Source organism: Periplaneta americana, chromosome 1, assembly GCF_040183065.1.
Source record: "Periplaneta americana isolate PAMFEO1 chromosome 1, P.americana_PAMFEO1_priV1, whole genome shotgun sequence".
Taxonomy (NCBI): Eukaryota; Metazoa; Arthropoda; class Insecta; order Blattodea; family Blattidae; genus Periplaneta; species Periplaneta americana.
This window is the reverse complement of record NC_091117.1, coordinates 164,248,850-164,270,713: the sequence shown is the minus strand read 5'-3', so window position 1 is coordinate 164,270,713 and position 21,864 is coordinate 164,248,850. Positions and strand designations below refer to the sequence as shown.

Below are 21,864 nucleotides of genomic sequence, written 5' to 3'. Positions count from 1 at the left end.
TCACTGGCGTCATTAACACCGTCTTCAAATCATCCCATGTTCAGAAACATACAAGGCTAAAGGTATATAAAACACTAGCTCGACCAGTCCTCACCTACGGTAGCGAGGCATGGACAATCAGAAAAGTTGATGAGCAAAGGCTGACGACAGCTGAAATGAGGTTCATGAGACGAACAGCGGGATGCTCTTTGCTGGAACACCATAAAAATGTGGACATATTGCAGGAACTAAAAATGGATCCTATAGTTAATTTTGTTCAACAATATCGACTTCAGTGGAAAAAACACGTCGAAAGGATGGATCGCACTAGATGGCCTAAACAGATTGTTACTTATGTACCAAGAGGAAAGAGGAAATTGGGAAGACCACGAAAGCGCTGGCATGAGACCGTAACAGATCCTGTAGGGTCTAATACGTGACCGATATTATGATGATGATGATGATGATGATGATGATGATGATGATGATATTTGTGAAAATAAGGTTTATTTTGAAAGAATATTCCAAGACTTTTAACGGAATATGTTTTATTAATTTAATTATTATTTTGAATTTATAGAGTAGTTCTTCCAGGAAAGGTTATGAATTTATGATATTAGACTTGGAATCATGGGCTGTATTTTCAAGCGATTAAGTGATTGCATCAATGTGACGTTGAAGAGCTTGGCAGTGAGGTATATTTATGATTGCAGGAAGGATTTTTAAATCGTAGCGAATATTCGATACCCGCCATTATAAACGAACAAACGAAAAAGCAAGGAAACTAGCAAACAAACGAACGAGCAAGCAAGCATATAAATATACAGTATACAGTAAATAATGGATTGAGTGGAATAAATAAATAGATAGATAAATAAATAAATAAATAAATAAATAAATAAATAAATAAATAAATAAATAAATAAATAAATAAATAAATAAATAAATAAATAAATAAATAAATAAATAAATAAATAAATAAATAAATAAAGTAGGGAAAACTCGGCTAATTCCGCAGTATGGGTAATTCCACAGTAGTGCATGTATGATTTTACTGCTGCTTTACAATAGCGTGAACGTAAGTTTTGAGAGGCTGTCAACAGGAGCCATGTCCTCTGCAGAGCTATAGAAAAAAATCAAGGATGTTGGTGGACACCTCTGTCGGCAATATAGTCAAACAACGAAAGTTGCCTGTTTTTCGTTTTTTGCTACACAGCTGTGAAGAAAGTGAGCATTGTTACATATAAAATGTTCCTTTTATGTTACTTTCATAATGTATTTCATAATTATTTACGACTGCAAATTAGCCAAGTCCTATTGCGGATTTATCCGCACTGTTGCGGAATTACCCGATTTGTTCTTTTTCAACTGTAATGCATGTACAACTAAATATATTTACATTTTAATAGGTCTCTTTATCTAATTTGGTAATGAAAGGTTTCGTCCATGTCTACATACCTTGATAATATTTTTCAATAAACAGTTTGATAAAAAATAGGACAGAGTTACTTCTTAATATTGCAGAATTAGACGAGTCTCCCCCAGTAAGTAAATATGTAAATAAATAAACAAACAAATAATCAAATAAACACACAAACAAATACGCCAATATCATTATTCTAGATTTTGTTCTAAAATCATAAATTAAGAAAACCATAAATTAAGAAACTGTAACTTTTGATAAATTTAATTTTTTCTGTCTATAATTAAATTTAAAGTTCTGGTATCGTTTCCATTATTATGTCTTGAAATTTTGAGTAGAAGTACACGTTTTAAGATATCATATCTCGGACTGCAATTTAAATTACTGCACACCCCTTTACCACTTACTTAGGAAAAAATTTGTTATAAACAATTCACAGAGTTTATACACCAAATCTACGCAAGACTGTAGCTACTAAGTGTATGTAAATTAATGATGATATAAAACCCTAATGCACCATCTAAAACAAGTTGTCTCTCTTTGGGACATAATAATAGTAATAACAACAATAACTATGTTTGTATTATGGATTTTACTATTGTTCAGTATTTAATGACAGGTACATAGTTTGTAACCGTAAGTAATTTTGTTTTTATTTCTTTACTATCGCAAACCACCTATATATTAGGTGTTTAATTTGTAACTAAGTCAATTTTGTGCATTATCTCTTTACTATTGCTTAAAATTATGTATAAAATCGCAAATTTATGTCATATTCTTGCAATCTCTCTACACCTTCGATTATAATTTCTAATTTTATTTAATTTTGTTTTAACTGAGTGTAATTATTACATAATGTATTTAGTATTGTTTACTGTCTATTAATTAATGTATTTATATTGTAACTATGACTCATGTCTACTACTACTTCTTTAAAATTGTGTATTATCTCTACATAATGTATTTCACATGTAACAAACTACAACCCTAATATACCAAAGGGTAAAATAGGGTTTCAATATTTGGATAACAATAATAATAAGTGCAGAATTTTATATAAATTTATTTGCATCGTCGATATAATTCAACTACGATATTAACTAATAATAATAATAATAATAATAATAATAATAATAATAATAATAATAATAATAGTTTTTGTGGTTAAAATGTCCTGCTTCAACGCTAGCATTACGTCTAGAAAGCAAACAGGAACTGGTTGCGCAGACATCCCACACTTTCACAATTCTACTTATGTTCCAGGTTGAAGAGTTCCACAAAGCGAACAAAGGGAAATTCACTTTCGTTGAGAGGAAGATGAAACAGGAGATGGAGGCCCTGCAGCTGCGCGTGGCCTGGCATAAGAACTACTACGCCACCATAGCGACATGGTTGGAAAACTTCCACGACTCCAAGTGACGGCGTTAGATTCGACGTCTGTAATTTCCAACATAGATACGACACTCTGTACCTAAATTTAACGCTTCACTCTTGATATTTATTGATTAATCCTTTTTGTTAACCTAAATGTATTTGCAAGCTGCTGAACACTGGAAGTTATATTATATTTATACTGTGTTAAGTACCGAATTGTTTTCTGCAATTTAAATCGTGAAACTAGATTCACGATATAATAAATAAGTGGATGTTAAAAGAGAACCAATTAGGAGAAATGAGGTTGGCAGAAATGCAGTTCGTAAGAACAGCAGCAGGCTCGTATACTTCTGAACAAGAAACGAACTGAAGACTTATGTAAAAAATTTAATAATGACCGTCTATTCAGTGTCATTCAGATATAAACGAACAATTTGAAGCACTGTTTGTTACGATTGTAAAGGACTTAATTACTAGAAACAGTCCAAGAATATCGACCGATAGAGTGAAGGAAAGCAGGACGCATTAAAATACGTTGGAAATATCAAGTTTTCATGCAGAAAGAAAGGACCACCTGCTGAGAAATTATGTATCCATTCACACAAAACGACAAAAAAGCTAAACTATTATGAAAAGTTTGAGGATGCTATTCATAGATATTTCGCTAGCCCGCGCTACGAGCGTGCTAAACTAGCCCCGGCTATCGACTGGTTACTTGTACAGGATTCATATCATATCATATCATATCATATCATATTCCATATCATATCATATCATATCATATCATATCATATCATATATCATATCATATCATATCATATCATATCATGTCATGTCATGTCATGTCATGTCATGTCATGTCATGTCATGTCATGTCATGTCATGTCATGTCATGTCATGTCATGTCATATCATATCATATATCATATCATATCATATATCATATCATATCATATCATATCATATCATATCATATCATATCATATCATATATCATATCATATCATATCATATCATATATCATATCATATCATATCATATCATATCATATCATATCATATCATATCATATCATATCATATCATATCATATCATATCATATCATATCATATCATATCATATCATATCATATCATATCATATCATATATCATATCATATATCATATCATATCATATATCATATCATATCATATATCATATCATATCATATATCATATCGCTAACACTAGTTTGTGAATACGAATAACGTTAGTTCGCTGATCATCCACCGGAAATCCACGCTAAGAATGTCTATGAATACCACCCTAAGAGATGCAAGTCAGATTTTTCAATTTCACATTCATAAATAGCTATTATTCAGCCAATAAAAAATAAATGAATAAATACACAAATGACACACACAATGGAACGGAATTACTTATTTTTAAGCGAATAGACAAACTCCTGTCTATTTAAGCAACTTATAAGGAATTTGCTAAAAAAATGTATTTTATTATCCTTGGTATGAGGTTAACTATCCCTAAAATGGCGGTGAAAGTAAATGATTTCGCTTCAATTGGTATATACGATTAAATATCTCTAATAAAATTTAGGATAAATTCTCTACTTTTCAGAGTGAAGACGTAGTTTTGAATACCAGGCGAGATCAAATGTTATGATAATTAGGAATTATTTACCGAATATTAGTTCAGTCTTCAACAAATATTCCTCTAAATAAAGGAGAAGTAAGACAATAAGTTCATTTCTAGGCTGCAGTGTTAGTTTTCTGTACCTTCCTCCGTACAAAAAAAAAAAAATCCTGTTTCACAGCCACTTTGTAAATCAATAGAATTTCTTCACGACGAACTTTGGTCTGATATGAGAAGTCATCATTTTAATTCAATACAAATGAGACTAGAATTTGTTGTGCGTGAAGAGAGAACTATGACAAGTATAAAACTCTTTATTATCAGTTCATATTCCTGTTATAATAATTAGTGTATTCTTATTTTTATCATCAACATCATAATCACTGGTAAAAAGTAACAATTAAGTAATACACTGAATATGCATAATCTCCTAACGTAGGCAGGCAGACAGGACAATTGGTAGAATATGATTCCCTTGTTAATAGTACAAGGCTGTGAAATACTAAGTTAGAAGAAAATTTAAAGAGTACTTTCAAATTTTAAAATTAAAATATTTATGCTGAACACAAATTTAAAGTTCCACACTAAAATTGGAAGTTATATTTACAATTCTACATTGGAAGTTGTTTCGTATTAATATTTTAAAATTTATTTTGTCTATAGTTTCATGGATCTGTATGGTTTCTTCTTTTGTCTGCTCCATATTGCAGCAACTATCGTGCAATTCTGTCAGAGTCATTCCTTTAAATTGTTTAACAATGTAATGTTTTTCAACATTTAGTTGCTGCCGGATATTTCCGCTCTTACAGACGACAGCCACACCAATGATCTTGCTCTACGAAAGATTGGTGTCCTATTCAGGAGACATTTTGCATTACTTAGGAATTATTTGAAGTAAGTAGTCAGGGAGAATTTAACGTACTCTTGCTTTCACTATTCGTTATTCTGTACTTTATTTGGGCTCATGATCAAATATATAACCCCTACTATGTACTTCAGCATTATTATATAGTTATTTACAATTCATATTGAATAGTTCAGATAAATCTTTGTTAATATTCAAATAATTGCTTGTTTTATTTTCCGTCAGTGATTTATCATATTGCTATCACAAACTGAGATCTTTAATAATTACATGTTACACATATTAGTAGTATTAACGTTTTCGCCATACTCCATTTGGCGTCATCAGATACTTTTGATTTTTTTCAATATGAGGTTAGTTATTGAAAAAACCAAAAGTATCTGATGATATCAAAAAGAGTATGGCGAAAACGTTAATACTACAAATATGTGTAACATGTAATTAGTAAAGATCTCACTTTGTGATATAAATATGATAAATCATTGACGGAAAATAAAACAAGCAATTATTTGAATATTATGATATAGACCTACTAGTGAGACCTGACAGTTGCTCATATGGCGGTGAATATGATTATTAGGGTACAATGAAAGATCTATGCGTAGTTTTGACCTAACTAGGGTATTGTGTCTAAGATGATGATGATGTTGAAGAAAAAGATGAAGAAGAAGAAGAAGAAAGAAGGAGGAGGAGGAAAATAAGGAGAAGGAGGAGGAAGAGTAGTAGGAGGAGGATTGATGGCATATTTGCATTGACAACTTGTCTCAATAAAATCTTCATTATCCAAAATTCAAATTTAGAGAAGAAGAGATTTGAAAACAGGTTCACTGCGTTCAAATCTCAATATCAAACCGCCAGATTAACAGTGTTCAAGCTGACATAACAATATCCGAATCTGGGATTTATTGTTCTCAATCTATGTCAAATAAGATTATCATTGGTTTTGAGAATTGAATGAATGCTGTTACATAGAACTATCGTCGTACAACTTCTCAAGTATTTACTTAATTTCTAGATTTCTTCTCCTTATTTCTGTATAGCCCTATGCGTTTCTCATACATAGGCAATTATTTGTAATATATTTTAACCTTTTATTTCATAGTAGTTATACAGTAATATCATTCTAATGCCTTTTCATTGACCGGCTTGGACTTAAGTTATTTTTCATCCTAGCTTACAGACTTACGCAATATCGCTAAATATAATTAATAATTATACACATTTTATGAAAGTTAATTATTTTGTATAATATTAAAAGCATATTATATTATAAAATTCTGAAATATTTGTTTTAATTGTGTTTTTAAGTTTGATAAAATTTTAAATTAAATATATACTTATACATTTAAAACATTCATAATTAATATTAATTACTAAAATTAATTTAGTAATACTAAATATTCATTATTGATTTTCTTTTTTTTTATCTTGTGTGTGTGTGTGTGTGTGTGCGTGTGCGTGTGCGTGTGCGTGTGTGAGTGAATGAGTTGAGCTATGCCAACTTGCGTTTAGTGTTCAAGGACTATTTCCTTTATAACGGAATCTAGTATTAGTAGCAGCGTTGGAGAAATGAAACGAACAAAGACTTCTTACAGATGTAAATTAATTTTATTTTTAGCATGTGCAAAATTTTTTATATTTTTAATGTGTGTTTTATTTCCTACTCAGTTCATAGTTTTAAAATGTATTTTGAGATCGTAACAGATTAGGGAAAAACTCCTAATAGGTAATGGCATAGAGAAACTCCATGTGTCAGAAGGATACGAAATAACTTTAGCTATTTTATATGTCGAATGTAGTATTTCACTTCTTTTACGAAAGAGAGCAGAAAATTAAGTCCGTTTTTTGTATGAATAAATTGGATACCACAGCACTTGCGAAATTTGTAAAAGACTCAATTATACGATGATTTTCACACGCAAACTTGTGAAAATAATTGTATTTTAGAAATTTTGTTAAGCTGTATCAACGTTTGAGAATGATTTTAAATACAAACACTTCTTAGCATTGCTTCATCATTTAGGAATACCTGGGAAGGAATCCTACATCCCATATAACCCACTTTGTTATATGTCATATATGTACATACATAGTATGATGACCATTCACATATTTACATATTCATAAGCTGTATGTATTTGGATATATATGCACACACACTGTATGTATACAGTATATGTATATACAGTGCGATCGAGAAGTCTCTCCGCAATGCTTGTGTAGCTGAGAATCCCGTTGGCAGAGAATTCAAGTGTATTTGGTAGAGAATTCAAGTGGCAGCACTGGCTGCTAAGCATATGATGGACTGGGGTGTGAGGTTGTCAAACCGGAATGAATGGGGGAGTGCCAACTTTCTACATGATTGTATTTTAGGGTTACTAGAACTAATAGAACTGCGGAGGGACTTTTCGATTGCACTCAATATATAACACAACATGTGAACTGATGTTACCTAAAACATTATAATAAGTAACTTCTATAAAATTGTCCTGTTTATCTCAATGGAAAATTAACATTAATATATAATATTGTTTAATTGCACTTAATGACTGAATAATTATATTCGGAATATGAATGATAACCACTTTCTTGTGTTAAATATTATTAACGTACCTTAGGTACGTTAATAACATTTAACACAAGAAAGTTCTTATCATACATATTCCGAAGTGATACAGTGTTAAAACTTGTGTAATCAAGATGTATAATCAAGGAGAATTATAGTTTTGTAACATTTGTGTGAAATAATCTTTTTACTATGAAAATATGTAACATTTGCATTTGTGACGTACATGAAAAAATAATTAGTTTGAAATGAAATATCTCATTGGACAGTACCGCATAAATTTGTGAAGGCCTATTAATAACAGCCAAAAGTTAAATTCAGTTGTTGATGAATAATTATAATAGGCCTATAAGCCTAGTCACTTGTAAAATTTTGTAAGAAAATTTTATGAACTCCAAACAAGAATTAAAAAATCAAGACATTAACGGATACAAGAATTATAATTAGGCAACGTATTTACGAGGAATAAAATTATTTATACAAAAGCCTAGGACTTGTATGATGATAATTTCTTAAGAATTGAATACATTTTTGAGAGTTTGTAGTAGACTTATACTGATCTAAAATTAAGATAGAGTTATTGATGGTGATCATAGATTACATTAATTTTTCTAAGAATAATTGTGATGTAAGTTTGTGAATTATAGAAATTTTATAAGCTCTAAAATAGTGAAAAAACATGATAAATAAATATAATTCATTGAGTGAAAAGTGATTAAAGATTATTGATGGTGACCATAGATCAAATTAATTTGTCGAAGAATAACTGTGATGCAAGTTCATTAATTATAGCAATTTTATGTTCTAAAATAATGAACAAAATATTATAAATAAATATAATTCATTAAGTGAAAAGTGATTCAAGACCTAATGATAATTTTTAACACAGAAAGACTGAAGTACTGTACTCGACAAACTTAGACTACCCCAGCTCAGAAGAAAGAAGTCAAAGCAGTCACGTCAACATGCTCTCGGTGTTTATGTTATGTATTTGGCCGCTTCCGATGACGGAATTTCTTTATAACAGCTTTGCCAAACATAGACGGCCTCAGCCCGAGTAGAGAGGTCAGTTTATCTTGTCTCTTGTACTGTCTGACGATTGGCTCGTGATACCTCAGAGGTATCCCAAGAATGTAGAGTCTTCTAGCAAGAGACAACTACTAACTTCTCTGTTGAAAAAAAAAAAAAAAAAACATCGCACTTGCCTCAGCTCAGCGGCTGGGTTAATTCAGAGTCATAATTGATAACGCTGCATAACTAACAGGCATGCAACGTATGATTTATTATATTTTGGGTAAGGCACGAGTCAGCAGAGTGGTGTGAGTGAGGTCGTCTAAGCTTGGCGAGAACTATATCTTTCATTTGATGTATATTTCATATGAAGGAAGAAAAGATTTTGAAAAACATAACAATGTACGTTAATATAAACTTACAAAATTAAGTTATTTATGACGAGAAATGAATTACATTTATGTTTGAAGAACTGTAACAGATTCAAATATGAAGTTTTAGTATATTTGCCTTTTATGTTCCGTATGTGTTCAATGTATATATATCTTCAATGTTGATTGAGTGTCGCTTTACATTGTGCGGAAGACAAATTTTTAGCTTGAGTTACCATTCTTCACAAACTAAATATCATTTATATTATATTATATGGAGTTCACAACATGAACATTTTCGCACATTCAATTTTTTTAACACACATTGGATCAGTTAAAAATTATGAACTCCAATAGTTATGGACAAATTAATGGTGCAATATGGAGTTATTTATGATTATAGATGCTTAAATATTCAGAATAGTGATAGTTTGTGATAGTTGTTTTGTGTAATATAAATATTTTTCTCCTAGTAGAACAAAGCTATGCACGAATACATGTAGAGTATTCTGCATAATAAAAGGCTGTAAACTCACCAAGAAATAAACTTTGGACAATTGTTTCATACTTAGGGTATTACAAAATTATTGGAATGGCAAAAACATTTTGATGCAATAGGAAACATTACAACTGGTAGCTGTACTGTAAAGAAATAGCCCACAGGGTCTCATTATTTTAAAATACAAATCAAGTGTATAACTTTAATTTATGTGGCAAATGTTCCTACATCTTGTTACTAAGGACTTTGTATATTATAATCATATAAAATTATATGTTTGGTACTGTACATTTATGAAGGTGTATTATCACACACAGATCCACTTCACTTGGTGAAATATAGATATATTTATTTTTCTATGGCACCTAAGAAGTGTGTATTTATACAAAACATGATGGTTGAAGTTTTTAACCAATATTTGTCTATTTACATCGACATTATTTTTTAGTGTTTCTTGCAGTGGAACTGTGGATGTACAAAATTTATGTTAATATAATTTTAAATACTTATAGTGTAAATTTTATGTAAATTTTAAAAATATATACTGAAATGAATCACATTTCTATCATAAGACATATGCAAGAGTGATAAGCAGAAACACATTCAAAGAAATTTTAACAAATGTAACATAACGTTGGATGAAACATATGTACAAGAATATTAACTGAAAGAAAATGAACGAAATTGTATGTGAACTTAATGTATTGTTTGTACATTACCACGAGAATGCAAGAATAATCAGTCAACATAAATTCAGGGAAACAAAATATTTATTTTATATAAGAATGAAAAAAATGGTGAATGTAACATTTACACTAAAAAGTAATGTGGTGCAGCACAGAAAATTATACAAGAATTACCAGTCATTTTAATGTAAACTTTGTGACACTGTAACTAAAGAGAAATTAGTAATATTTTTATGGTCATAAGCAACATTTATTTAGATATGGAGATCATTATTTTTACAGATATATGTAAATAATGTATAAATGTAATTTCAACTGTTGTACAGCTTGAGTTCACAGTTCACTAAATAAAATGAGCGCAATAAATATGTTTTTGTCACAATCAGTCTATTTTGAATATTATGAACTGTATATTTATGAGCATTTAGGCGGTCGCAATAATTAATATTAATCGCATGTTGCCACATTAATAGCAACTGTAATTTTACACGCATTTTTCTAGCTGTGAAAATTTTAATTCGATTATGTTATATATGAAACTAAATACTCACTTCCTCATTCCAACAATATTATAATTAGCTCAGGAAACGGACATATCTTTAAATCAGAATTAAATAAGCATTTAACCATTATGGTATTTAAACATTAACGGGATGAGGTCATGGCTTTACCATATACAGTAGAACCTCTATTATCCGTGGTAATGAAGGGGGTGGACTGAACGGTTAATCGAAAAAATCGGATAATCCGGACCACAAAAGATTTTCATAAATTAAGTGCATAATAATACTTTGGCCTATAGTTTCGTGATTTCCTTCGTGGTCTTGTGTTTAACGTGCTATGTAGTGGAGGAGTTCACTAAAGTTCGGTTGTTAACGATGAGTTCTTAAAGGTCAAGGATTGATAGTTGATGATTGTCTGCGAAAAGATAGGAATACTTGAAGTCTCATGTTGTAGATTTACATACTTTATGCACTTTATCCTTATCTTATTTTATTAAATCGCGTAGGCTACAGTTTCTTCTTTCCCACACCTCTCAATTATTTGTAATTTCTGTTGCCGACAGCAAAGCATTCCTACTACATACTGTGAGACTTGTAAGGGTAAAGGCTTGTAGTAACTCTCTGTAGAAAAACTACGTAGAAATATAAAGTACAGTACTTCATAATTTTATCTACAAGAGAATAAGGGGGGAAAAAGCTAGAAAAAAAAGTCGGATAATCCAACAATCAGTTAATAGGGTGACGGATAATCGGGGTTCTACTTATATAATCTTTTCAATCGCACTATGACTCTGGGATGTACTCAGCTTCTAACAGAAATGAGTACCAGGGGCATTTCCTTGGGGATAAAGGAGGCGGGAACGTAGGAGGGACATATCTACTGCTATTAAAAATGGTGATTGTCTGTAAAGGTGGGAGTCTTAACCTCTTGCCATCCTCTGGACCGATTTGGCCTGTCATGGAATTGACCTTTGTGTTTTTCCGAGGTTTTTCTCAAAGGCGAATTCCAGGCTGTGGCGAATCCCTGGCCTCATCTAGCCAAATACCATCTCACTATCATCAACTCCATCGACGCTAAAAGACCTCGTAGTTGATACAGTGTCGTTAAATAACCAAGTAAACAAAAAATATTTATTATAATATATATAATAAAATTCATATAAAAATGCTTGAATGTTTCAACAAATTAAAATTTTAGTAGTATATAGTACAGTGGTATCACTGAAAACAAGTAAAGTAGTAATATATATATACATATATATATATATATATATATATATATATATATATATATAAATAATGGTATGGTTTATTCTCACTCAAACCTTTGGTCCTGCTGGCCCTTCACATTATAGTATTCGGGCCAGCAGTCCCTTGTAACTTTTATAAAAAGCAATAATGTAATTTTATTGTTTCAACAATAGTCACTTTATAATTTAGTTCAAACACTTCCGTCAACAATGGGATTTCGACTCCACACAGTAACACAGTATTCGTTATTGCACTCCACAGACGACAATGACAATTTACTTGGATTATTGAGAACAATGAACTGTTAATCTTAACTAATGTTCACAAAGCACTATTTACAAAACAGAACTGTCAGTTCTCAGTTCACAGTTCGTTTGCCTTGGCTAGTTCTTCTAGTTCCGTCACTCGAGTTCACAATATCTCGAACCCCAGACCTTCAGCGACAGTCCACTGCACTTCGAACTCAGGTCCCCCTACTGCGGTCCACTGCACTCGAACTCCGGACTTCCGGCGACAGTCCACTGACCAGGATGCTCACACAGCTGCGGACACACACACAAGTCGAACTCCGGTCTCGAAGCTGGCTTCACTGCTACACAAGATTAACTGGCTTGCTGTCCAAATCTGACCTCCTCTCGGAGGCTGGCTTCCTTTTATTTGCTAGGCAACGCTTCGCGGGCCTTCCGGACGTTTCCGTTACTGGACAATTCGTTTTCGAGAATAATCTGTTACACTGCTTCTTCTTCCCCTCTCGGCGTGCACCAGCGTGCCGTCATTCCCCTTACGTCGCGCCCCTCTAGTTTGCGTGGCTGCAGCTTCTTTCGCCACGTCGCCCGATCCTTCCACGCGCACCCCGCCCTCTGTGGGACGCGTGATCGAGTCTCGACGGGGCTGTCACACTATTTACAACTTGCACACTACCCGATGTTAATGACCGACACCTCTTCATCATTTAATGTTCACCCACTATGTCTTTCATGTTCGTTCACCAAACTTCCTATATTTCTGCGTTTATCAACTATTCCTTCTTTCCTTCTAATCCTACCTTCTACTATTTCCTATTTCTAATAACAACATAATTACTTTTTCTACTCTGCATTCTCACAGACCCAACTTATTTACAAATCACTACAATAATTTTACTGTGCTACAGTCTTAAATAGGCATAGACCCTATTATTTGCTTTACATCTATCTATATTACTGATACCTATCTAGTCTAGTCCTACTCTTCCTATCTTTACAGTACGTCCTACTCATTCCCACTAATTAAATAAACTCATCATGACCCTTCTCATACTTAAACACTATTCACCCATATTCACTGCACCCTTAATTAATCCTTCATTCCACTGACACTCCATTTCCTTAGATTGTATGCTGGTTTGTCCTTGCCGCTCCCCGCCCTATTTCCTCTATCTGCTCTATTTACCTTCTCTATACTTTCACTTCTTACCCTAACCCCTCTTTCTTATCCCTATCGTCTTTCTTTTGCACCTTAACCTTTCCCAGCTGCTGGCTGACGTTGCCTTTATTTCTTTCGCTGACACCACACACGTCTACATTACCGCTCTTATTCGTTTGACACATTACATTCTTGTGTGACCTTGTGGTGACGTCACTATATATATATATATATATATATTAGTTACTTTACTAAAATATCAATGCATCTCGACATTTCTAATATCGACGTACAGGATAGAAAGCAACAAGGATACATTTATTTCTCTCAAATAGTTAATAATCCCCACACGGTTACATTTATCATGTCTAGTGATACCCACAATTGTGTCGGCGGCCAGTCGAACATGTTTTGTCGGTAACATTGTCATTCCAAGTAGCACGCACATCAGTTCATCCGTGTCGAAATTGAATAAATACAGAATTAATTGAAATTGCATCGATCTGTTAATCTGAACATGGTGATTGGATGCCGGTCAGATAATAATTTTTAAAGCTGACTGGACACTGATCTCATCCTTTAATTTCACATGACTTCGCAATCGTATAAGAGGGACAGAAACAGAGAGAGAGAGAGAGAGAGAGAGAGAGAGAGAGAGAGAGAAAGAGCATAGAAATGGATCCAGGTTTTCAATTTCGAAGTGTATGGCGCTAATTGAAATCATTCTCAATTTGCATCACAATCACAACATCTCATCCTGTAGTCTCCCGAAATTGCACAGCTCTGAAGTTGTTACTGCTGCTCTCTATGATGTAGGCTCTCTTAAAATTTAAGCGTTAGCTTGTGCAAATTTTTTCAAGGCGCCACGGTGGTCTAGTGGCTAGAGCGCTGGTTCGATCCCCGGCGTACTTCCGATTTGTAATTTGTGTTGGGCAAGGCAGTGATCCAGATAACACAGCGGTTTTCTCCGGAAGCTCCGATTTCCCCGTGACAAAGTTTTTTCTTCTCCCCCCCCCCCCAAGGTAGAAATAGCTTAGGTCTCAACAATACATCGGAGCCTTCTTCCTCATAAAGTACTCCTACATACATACATACATACATACATACATACATACATGTCTCGCAAGCAGGGAATATGGACGGAAGGAATGCGAATGAAACAATGCGATAAGGAAGAGCGGGTAACAGGAAAGGTCACGAGATAGCTTGAATGACATTCAAGAGTACAGTCGGGAGAGAAATGACATCGATAGAATCAGTCTTGCGTTGTGATAGTTGCATTACGACTTTAGTTTGTTCCATTGAATGTGAATACGTGTCTTGTATCGCATGGTATTATTATTTCATTCGTAAATATATGTTGCGCGTTTAATTAGCTTCGAATTTTTCTCTTGCTACGTTCTGTATTTCCACAGCGATGTCTTCATTTGTTCATTTTCTTGGAAGAGACGGTACTTCCATCGGCCCGAATCTCTCGCTCCCTTGGCGTGCCTACATCACACGTCAAAACAGACAGCAACGCCTCCATTGCTTTCGGTAATCGTTCCTTGCGCGAGCTATACATACATACATACATACATACATACATACATACATACATACATACATACATACATACATACATACAAGAATCATACGCGGAGACTAAGAGGAAGGCGGAAAATAGGAAAGTTACCTACATACACACGTCAAAACAGACAGCAACGCCTCCATTGCTTTCGGTAATCGTTCCTTGAGCGAGCTATACATACATACATACATACATACATACATACATACATACATACATACATACATACATAAAAGAATCATACGCGGAGACTAAGAGGAAGGCGGAAAATAGGAAAGTTACGAGAATGCTATGTTTGCAGTGAAAGACCTGCCCACAGTAGAAAACTAGGAATGAATGAATGAATGAATGAATGATACGTGTGACTTCAGTGCGAATGAGTGCATTTTCTGGTGGTACTTGAGAGCTATCCTACGATGACGTACATCAACCTCTTTTTATGTTGTGGCTCGGAAAAGATGTCTTATAAGAGATAATTGCAGATATCGCAGCAGAGACTTTAAGCCGTACTATCATCGAGATTTGGAACATCTCACTATTACCAGATATTTTATTATGAACAAACGAAGAAGAAGAATTATCAAAGACAAGAAAGATATTTGAAATCTTCAGTTGCATTTCATAGACTATTAGACGTTGGGTTTAGGCCTACTTGACACGTTCGGATAAATTGAACCCAATCACGAGAAACAGCTATTCTAAGTTAGGAAGTTTCTATTTATTTTTTCGTTCTATAACTCACTGAATGTTATTGATTTCTGTCTGTTCATGACTTTTCACAAGATATTTGTGATTGAGCTGCTTAAAATTGGGAAGCTGTGAAAAAAGTGAAGTATACATAAGTGTCACTTGTTGTACATTTCGATTTTGGCCAGTACATCTGTCTGAACAAATGATTTGTTCTTTCAAATTGAATCGATCACATAACAGTAAGCGGGAGGCTATCTCAATCTTTCCTCTAAAAGCAAACAGTTTGATCCCATAAAGTGCAGTATCCTTCATTAGATGCTGCAATATCTTGCACCTCTTGTTGCTGACAAGTGATGTCATCACTTCATAGATGTTTTATGATCAAGATCATTTAATTTAAATCTTTAGCGTTATAAGACTTGGTTATTTTAAGATTGTGAATAGCCTGTTGTGTCTTAGAATTATGTACATTACTGGGGGGGGGGGGAAACCGGACGGACCCTTGTAGCTGATTTCAGAGCCTTGTTCACTCCAGAGCGTCGGTGCATATTCCTTGGACCCGAAACCACCTGTGCAGTTGAACAACAGCCACACAGCTGGTTACTGTTTTCGTCCGGTTTTTTTTGCCACTACTTACAAAAATCAGACGCGGCGCGACGCAATATTTTGTCAGCAGTGGCGAAAAACCCGGACGAAAACAGTAACCAGCTGCGTGGCTGTTGTTCAACTGCACAGGTGGTTTCGGGTCCAAGGAATATGCACTGACGCTCTGGAGTGAACAAGGCTCTGAAATCAGCTACAAGGGTAGGTCCGGTTTTTTTGCCACTACTGTAGAGTATTTACTGGAATCTTCTCATTTATGAAACTTGTGTAATACTGTAAATTTGGTTTCATCTCTACCTTGGGTATATATTTTAAAATTGGTAGACATATATTATGTTGTATAACCGTTCCTAGGGCATGGATTTTTAGTTGCAACTTACAATTACGAAATACGTGTTGAATTGTTTACATAATGTAACATAGAAGCGTAGATCATGGAATATTAAACAGCGATATTGTAACCCGTCTGACTGGCATCTTAGACGAGATTTTCCTGTATGAATCAGCTCAACTTTCTCAAACTAGATTGAAGATTAGAAGCGGGTTATTAGCTTGTAATTGGTCACGCTCCCGTTGGTGTAAACCATCAGTGCTGACATCTGGTGAGAGAACTTCGCATGTATTCAAAGATTGTGGGCCGTGCTTGTGGTTGACTTTCAGAATAAGATTGTCTCCCGCAACTAGTAATTCTCGCTCAGATAATTGTCTTGTTAGCAGAACCAACGTTATTATGTTGTCTCATATGTCATAAATTTAAGTTCTAACAAACAACGTATTTTATCTTAAAATTGAAGTCCTTCACAGTCTACTGATTCCAACCTTCTTTCAGTCTTTCTTGATTACGCTTCGGTGTCGAGAAGAAAGTGAACTATGGGTGGAAACATGATAATCTGAAGACGTGACACCAGGACTTCACATCGGATATTGTAAGAGTTCTATTTCGCCTATATTGTATATGATGGTTTGAGGGCTATGAGGTCGTGAGTTGTCCCATTACAGTAGGATTATCCTTCGTATAGCGCTTTATATTGTCTAGTACTTTAGAATCAAAACTGCGTAAACTCATTCGAACTTGTTCGGAATAAAGTTGAGCTTGACGATTTAAAGTACGTTAAGTCTTCGTAGTTTTATCAGGCACATAAATTACTTTTCATTGAATTAATATTTTTATTAATGGTCCTAGCAAGATAACCGGGATCGTGCCATTGTTTCTGAGTGTTATTACCATAAAAATATACTTATTTTTCATCCCGTTGGTAACTTTATCGTCTATTAAGTTAATCCAGTTCCTTTCTTTTCACAAGTTTTAACTACCGATATCTTGAATAATTTCGAGGGGAAAATTGTTCCGGAGTCGGGCATCGAACCCGGTACCTTTGGTTAAACGTGCCAACGCTCTACCGACTGAGCTACCCGGGAACTCTACCAGACACCGATCCAATTTTTCCCTCTATATCCACAGAACTCAGAGTGGGCTGACAGCCGTCAAGCAACCAACATTGAGTGCACACTAACTCTGTGTGGCTTAAATTGTGGTTTTCTGCTAACGAACAGTGATGTGTATTATGCAAATCAAGCTTTCAGGTATAACTCCCTGTAAAGTTTATTTGAATAATTTCGAGGGAAAAATTGTTCCGGAGCCGGTGTCTGGTAGAGTTCTCGGGTAGCTCAGTTGGTACGTTTAACCAAAGGTCCCGGGTTCGATGCCCGGCTCCGGAACAATTTTTACCTCGAAATTATTCAAATCAACTTTACAGGGAGTTATACCTGAAAGCTTAATTTACCGATATCTTGTAGAAGTATTCAAACGGTTTCAGGCAATTTCGTCCAATTTAAAATGTCCACAGACAGAAAAGATTCAGTCAAAAAAGTAGAAGTAAAAATCGTCCAAGAAATTTAGTTCAAGCAGTAAATGTCCAAAAGCAAAACGGTTCAAAATCTAATACGTCAAATACACGAAATGGTCCAATACGTAATAGGTCTGATATACAAAAAGGTCCAATACATAGGAAAGTTCAATATGCGTTCATTCATTTAGTGTTCTGCTCGAGGACAGGTCTTTCGCTGCAAACCCAGCATTCTCCAATATTTCCTATTTTCTGCCTTCCTCTTTCTCTCTTCATATGAGCCTATATCTTAATGTCGTCTATCATATGATATCTTCTTCTGCCCCGAACTCTTCTCCCGTTCACCATTCCTTTCAGTACATCATTCAGTAGGCAGTTTGTTCTCAGCCAGTGGTCCAACCAATTTCTTTTCCTCTTAATAACCAGTTCCATTATTATTCTTTCTTCATCCACTCTTTCCAACACAGTTTCATTTCTTATTCTGTCTGTCCACTTCACACGTTCCATCCTTCTCCATATCAACATTTCAAATGCTTCTATTCGCTTCTCTTCACTTAGTTGTAATGCCCTGTTTCTGCCCCATAGAACGTCACACTCCATACAAAGCACTTCACTAGGCTCTTTTTTAGTTATTTTTCCAGAGGTCCGCAGAAGGTGCTCCTTTTTCTATTAAAAACTTTCTTGACCATTGCTATCCTCCTTTTGGCTTCCTGGCAGCAGCACATATTACTGCTTCTAGTACACCCCAAGTATTTGAAGCTGTCCACTTTCTCTACTGCCTCATTTAGAATTCGCAAGTTTATCTTCTGTGTTTTTCTTCCATGATCATGGTCTTTGTCTTATTTACATTTATCTTCATCCCATACTGCTCACAGCTGTCATTTAGATCCAGTAGCATATCCTTTAGTATCATCTCCTCTTCTGCCAACAACGCCATATCATCAGCAAATCTTATGCACTTAATATGCGAAATATATGGTGTTTTATTGAGCATCTCAAACAGCAATTAAACGAAACAGAAACCATGGTCTTATAACAGTACTTGCAGACCACACTAATATAAACAACCCCTAAATAAAAGGTAGAACCTATATAGAGAACCAACAAAGAATCGGCGTTCTAGTAAACAACTACCAGCCATATAAAGCCGAATAGGATTTACCTCGCTATTTAAGAGCAATTCCACATCACGTCAAATTATACAGTAACCGGGATGAACCTGAAAATGTTGACGAAGACTAAATTACGTTACATTGTGTATCTGAAGTCCACAAAAATTTATTGTTGATAAGATTTTTCTTATAACTATTATACTTCCAAATAAGGTTCCATTACAGAGATCGTTGTGTGAGTAATTCTGTAGTGCTCGGGAAAAGTGACACAAGTCAAAAATGTTAATTTTACAGAAGAAGGAAAAAAAACTGTCTTCACACTGGTTTATATCGATTTGATTTTCTTCTGTATGAATTACTGCAATGAGAGAAATGCTCTCTTTTCCCAAGCGAGCAGATGTTCCGTAAGTTGTCAATAAATTAATAAAAAATGTTTGTGAAAACTGACTTATGCCACTTTTCCCAAGCATTGCAGAACTGTGTTCTTATATTTAGATTTTACCTCTTCGCAACTTGGACATTACAATCACATAGACATTTTTGTTAATTGACAATTTTTGTAATTGGTCTTAATTACTGTATTGACATTTCGCTCGTTTTCATATTCTCTCTCGCTATCATACTGTAATATTAATACTCGATCACAACGCGATAACACGCTAGAAATTCCACTTCACACATCATCTCTGTATTCCTCATCTTTCACTGTTGCTACCTCTCGTTACTGGAACTCTCTGCAGCCTGAAGTCAAGGGCTGCCGAACATTGAAATCTTTCAAATCCAAGTTAGAAAATTATCTTATGACGAGTTGCCAAACTAACTTACTATTATGACAAGTGTTGTATTGCATATTTCCACGTATTCACATTTTTTTAATGTCCTAGTGATATTTAACTTATTTTATATTTTTGTTTTCATATTTTCCGATAATATAATGTAATAAGTTGAACTATATATAATCATAATTTTCCTTACTGTGTGTACCTAAAAATATTGTATTCATTGTATGCTTTGCACTACTGCTGCTGTTACTGCTACTCCTACTAGTACTACTACTACTATTATTATTATTACTATTCTTATTTTTATCATTATTATTATTATTATTATTATTATTATTATTATTATCAATAATAGTCTTATTTTTTATACTTTGTATGTCTCATTTATTTTGACCTGCTGTTCACATTTTATTATGCTTTTTTCTTTCTTTCTGTCTGTTACATATTATGTTTGATTTCTACTTAGGTACTTGTTGTTTACATTTTATTATTATTATCTTATTCAGTTTTGTGTGTAAAATTGTAGTGTACTTTGTAAATTTCTAGTGTTTTTTGTAACGCAGTTTTACTCCTGGTTGAGTGTTAGAGAAGGCCGTATGGCCTTAACTCTGCCAGGTTAAATAAATTATTATTATTATTATTATTATTATTATTATTATTATTATTATTATTATTATTATTTTTACGTTGGACATTATGTAACAGACCTTTTCAGTACATTGGACCTTTTCGTACCCTGGACATTAAAATCATATGGCAATTTTTATATGTTGGGCCTTTCTGTATTGGACATTATCTCTGTTCACCATTAAAACTTTTCGCAAGAATATTAGGAATATAGATTTTCTGTTTTCCTGATTCCAGACCGGATATCACTGCGATATATTATGGTCTATATCTGCAGAGAAGTCTTCCCGCGAAGTTTGTGCGAGGAAATTGTTGGCAATTTTGCTTGGGGCACCCCAGCTGAAAAACACAATTGCTTACTATTTGTTGTGACTCTGTAATGTTACTCCCTGCTTTGTATCTCCTCCGAAAGCACCAAGACTAAAGATTTCCATATAGTTCCCTCCACCGGAATTCAAGCAACGAATCTAGGATCCAATAACATCAGAAAGTTCTGCATCCAATGTTAGCGAAGGACGCTGTAGATGCAATAGTTTGAAATGTCATTTTGACATCTATTTCCAGGAACCAATGACATCTATTTTACGCTATGTGATCGGAGAGAAATTCCGTGAAGCTGTATTTAACATTTCTGAGAGAAACGCAAATCTTGAAGATGGCTTTGTCATGTACTAAAGAATAAAATTGTGTTGGTGTGTAAATACCTTCACCAAGGTAATCATTTGGGTAAGACAGATCACGACGTGCTCCGCCTTCGTACTGCATGAGGCTGCGGTGAAAGTTACAGCCTGGATTTACCGCTACTGCCCAGTGCACACTTCGCCTCACACACACGCCAGCTAACTGCAACATAACGCAACACAGTAATGACAACTCCACACATGATGTCACTCAACAGGGGAATAACACTTTATCATTTGAAATCTAGAAGAATAAAATAATAATACACCAAACCGTTGGTAACGAATAGATATACAATTAATAAATGTGTAGGTAAAGAGAGAGGCAATAAGAAGAGAGAAGTGAGAGATTGAGACAGCAGAAAGGAATATCAGGAAAGAAAAGCGAATGAGGTA

At 34.1% G+C, this 21,864-nt stretch overlaps 1 protein-coding gene across 4 annotated transcripts in view; it reads left to right on the top strand.

Moving 5' to 3' along the window:
- Nucleotides 1–2,984, top strand: part of LOC138703095 (aminopeptidase N-like) — a 147,038-nt gene extending 144,054 nt beyond the window's left edge. For all 4 annotated transcript variants that reach the window (XM_069830696.1, XM_069830683.1, XM_069830704.1 and 1 more), the window contains exon 17: nt 2,666–2,984. In XM_069830696.1, coding sequence (XP_069686797.1) covers nt 2,666–2,821 — 156 coding nt within the window. In that variant the 3' untranslated portion in view covers nt 2,822–2,984. The remainder of the gene's footprint in view (nt 1–2,665) is intronic.
- The last annotated feature ends 18,880 nt before the right edge of the window (nt 2,985–21,864 follow it).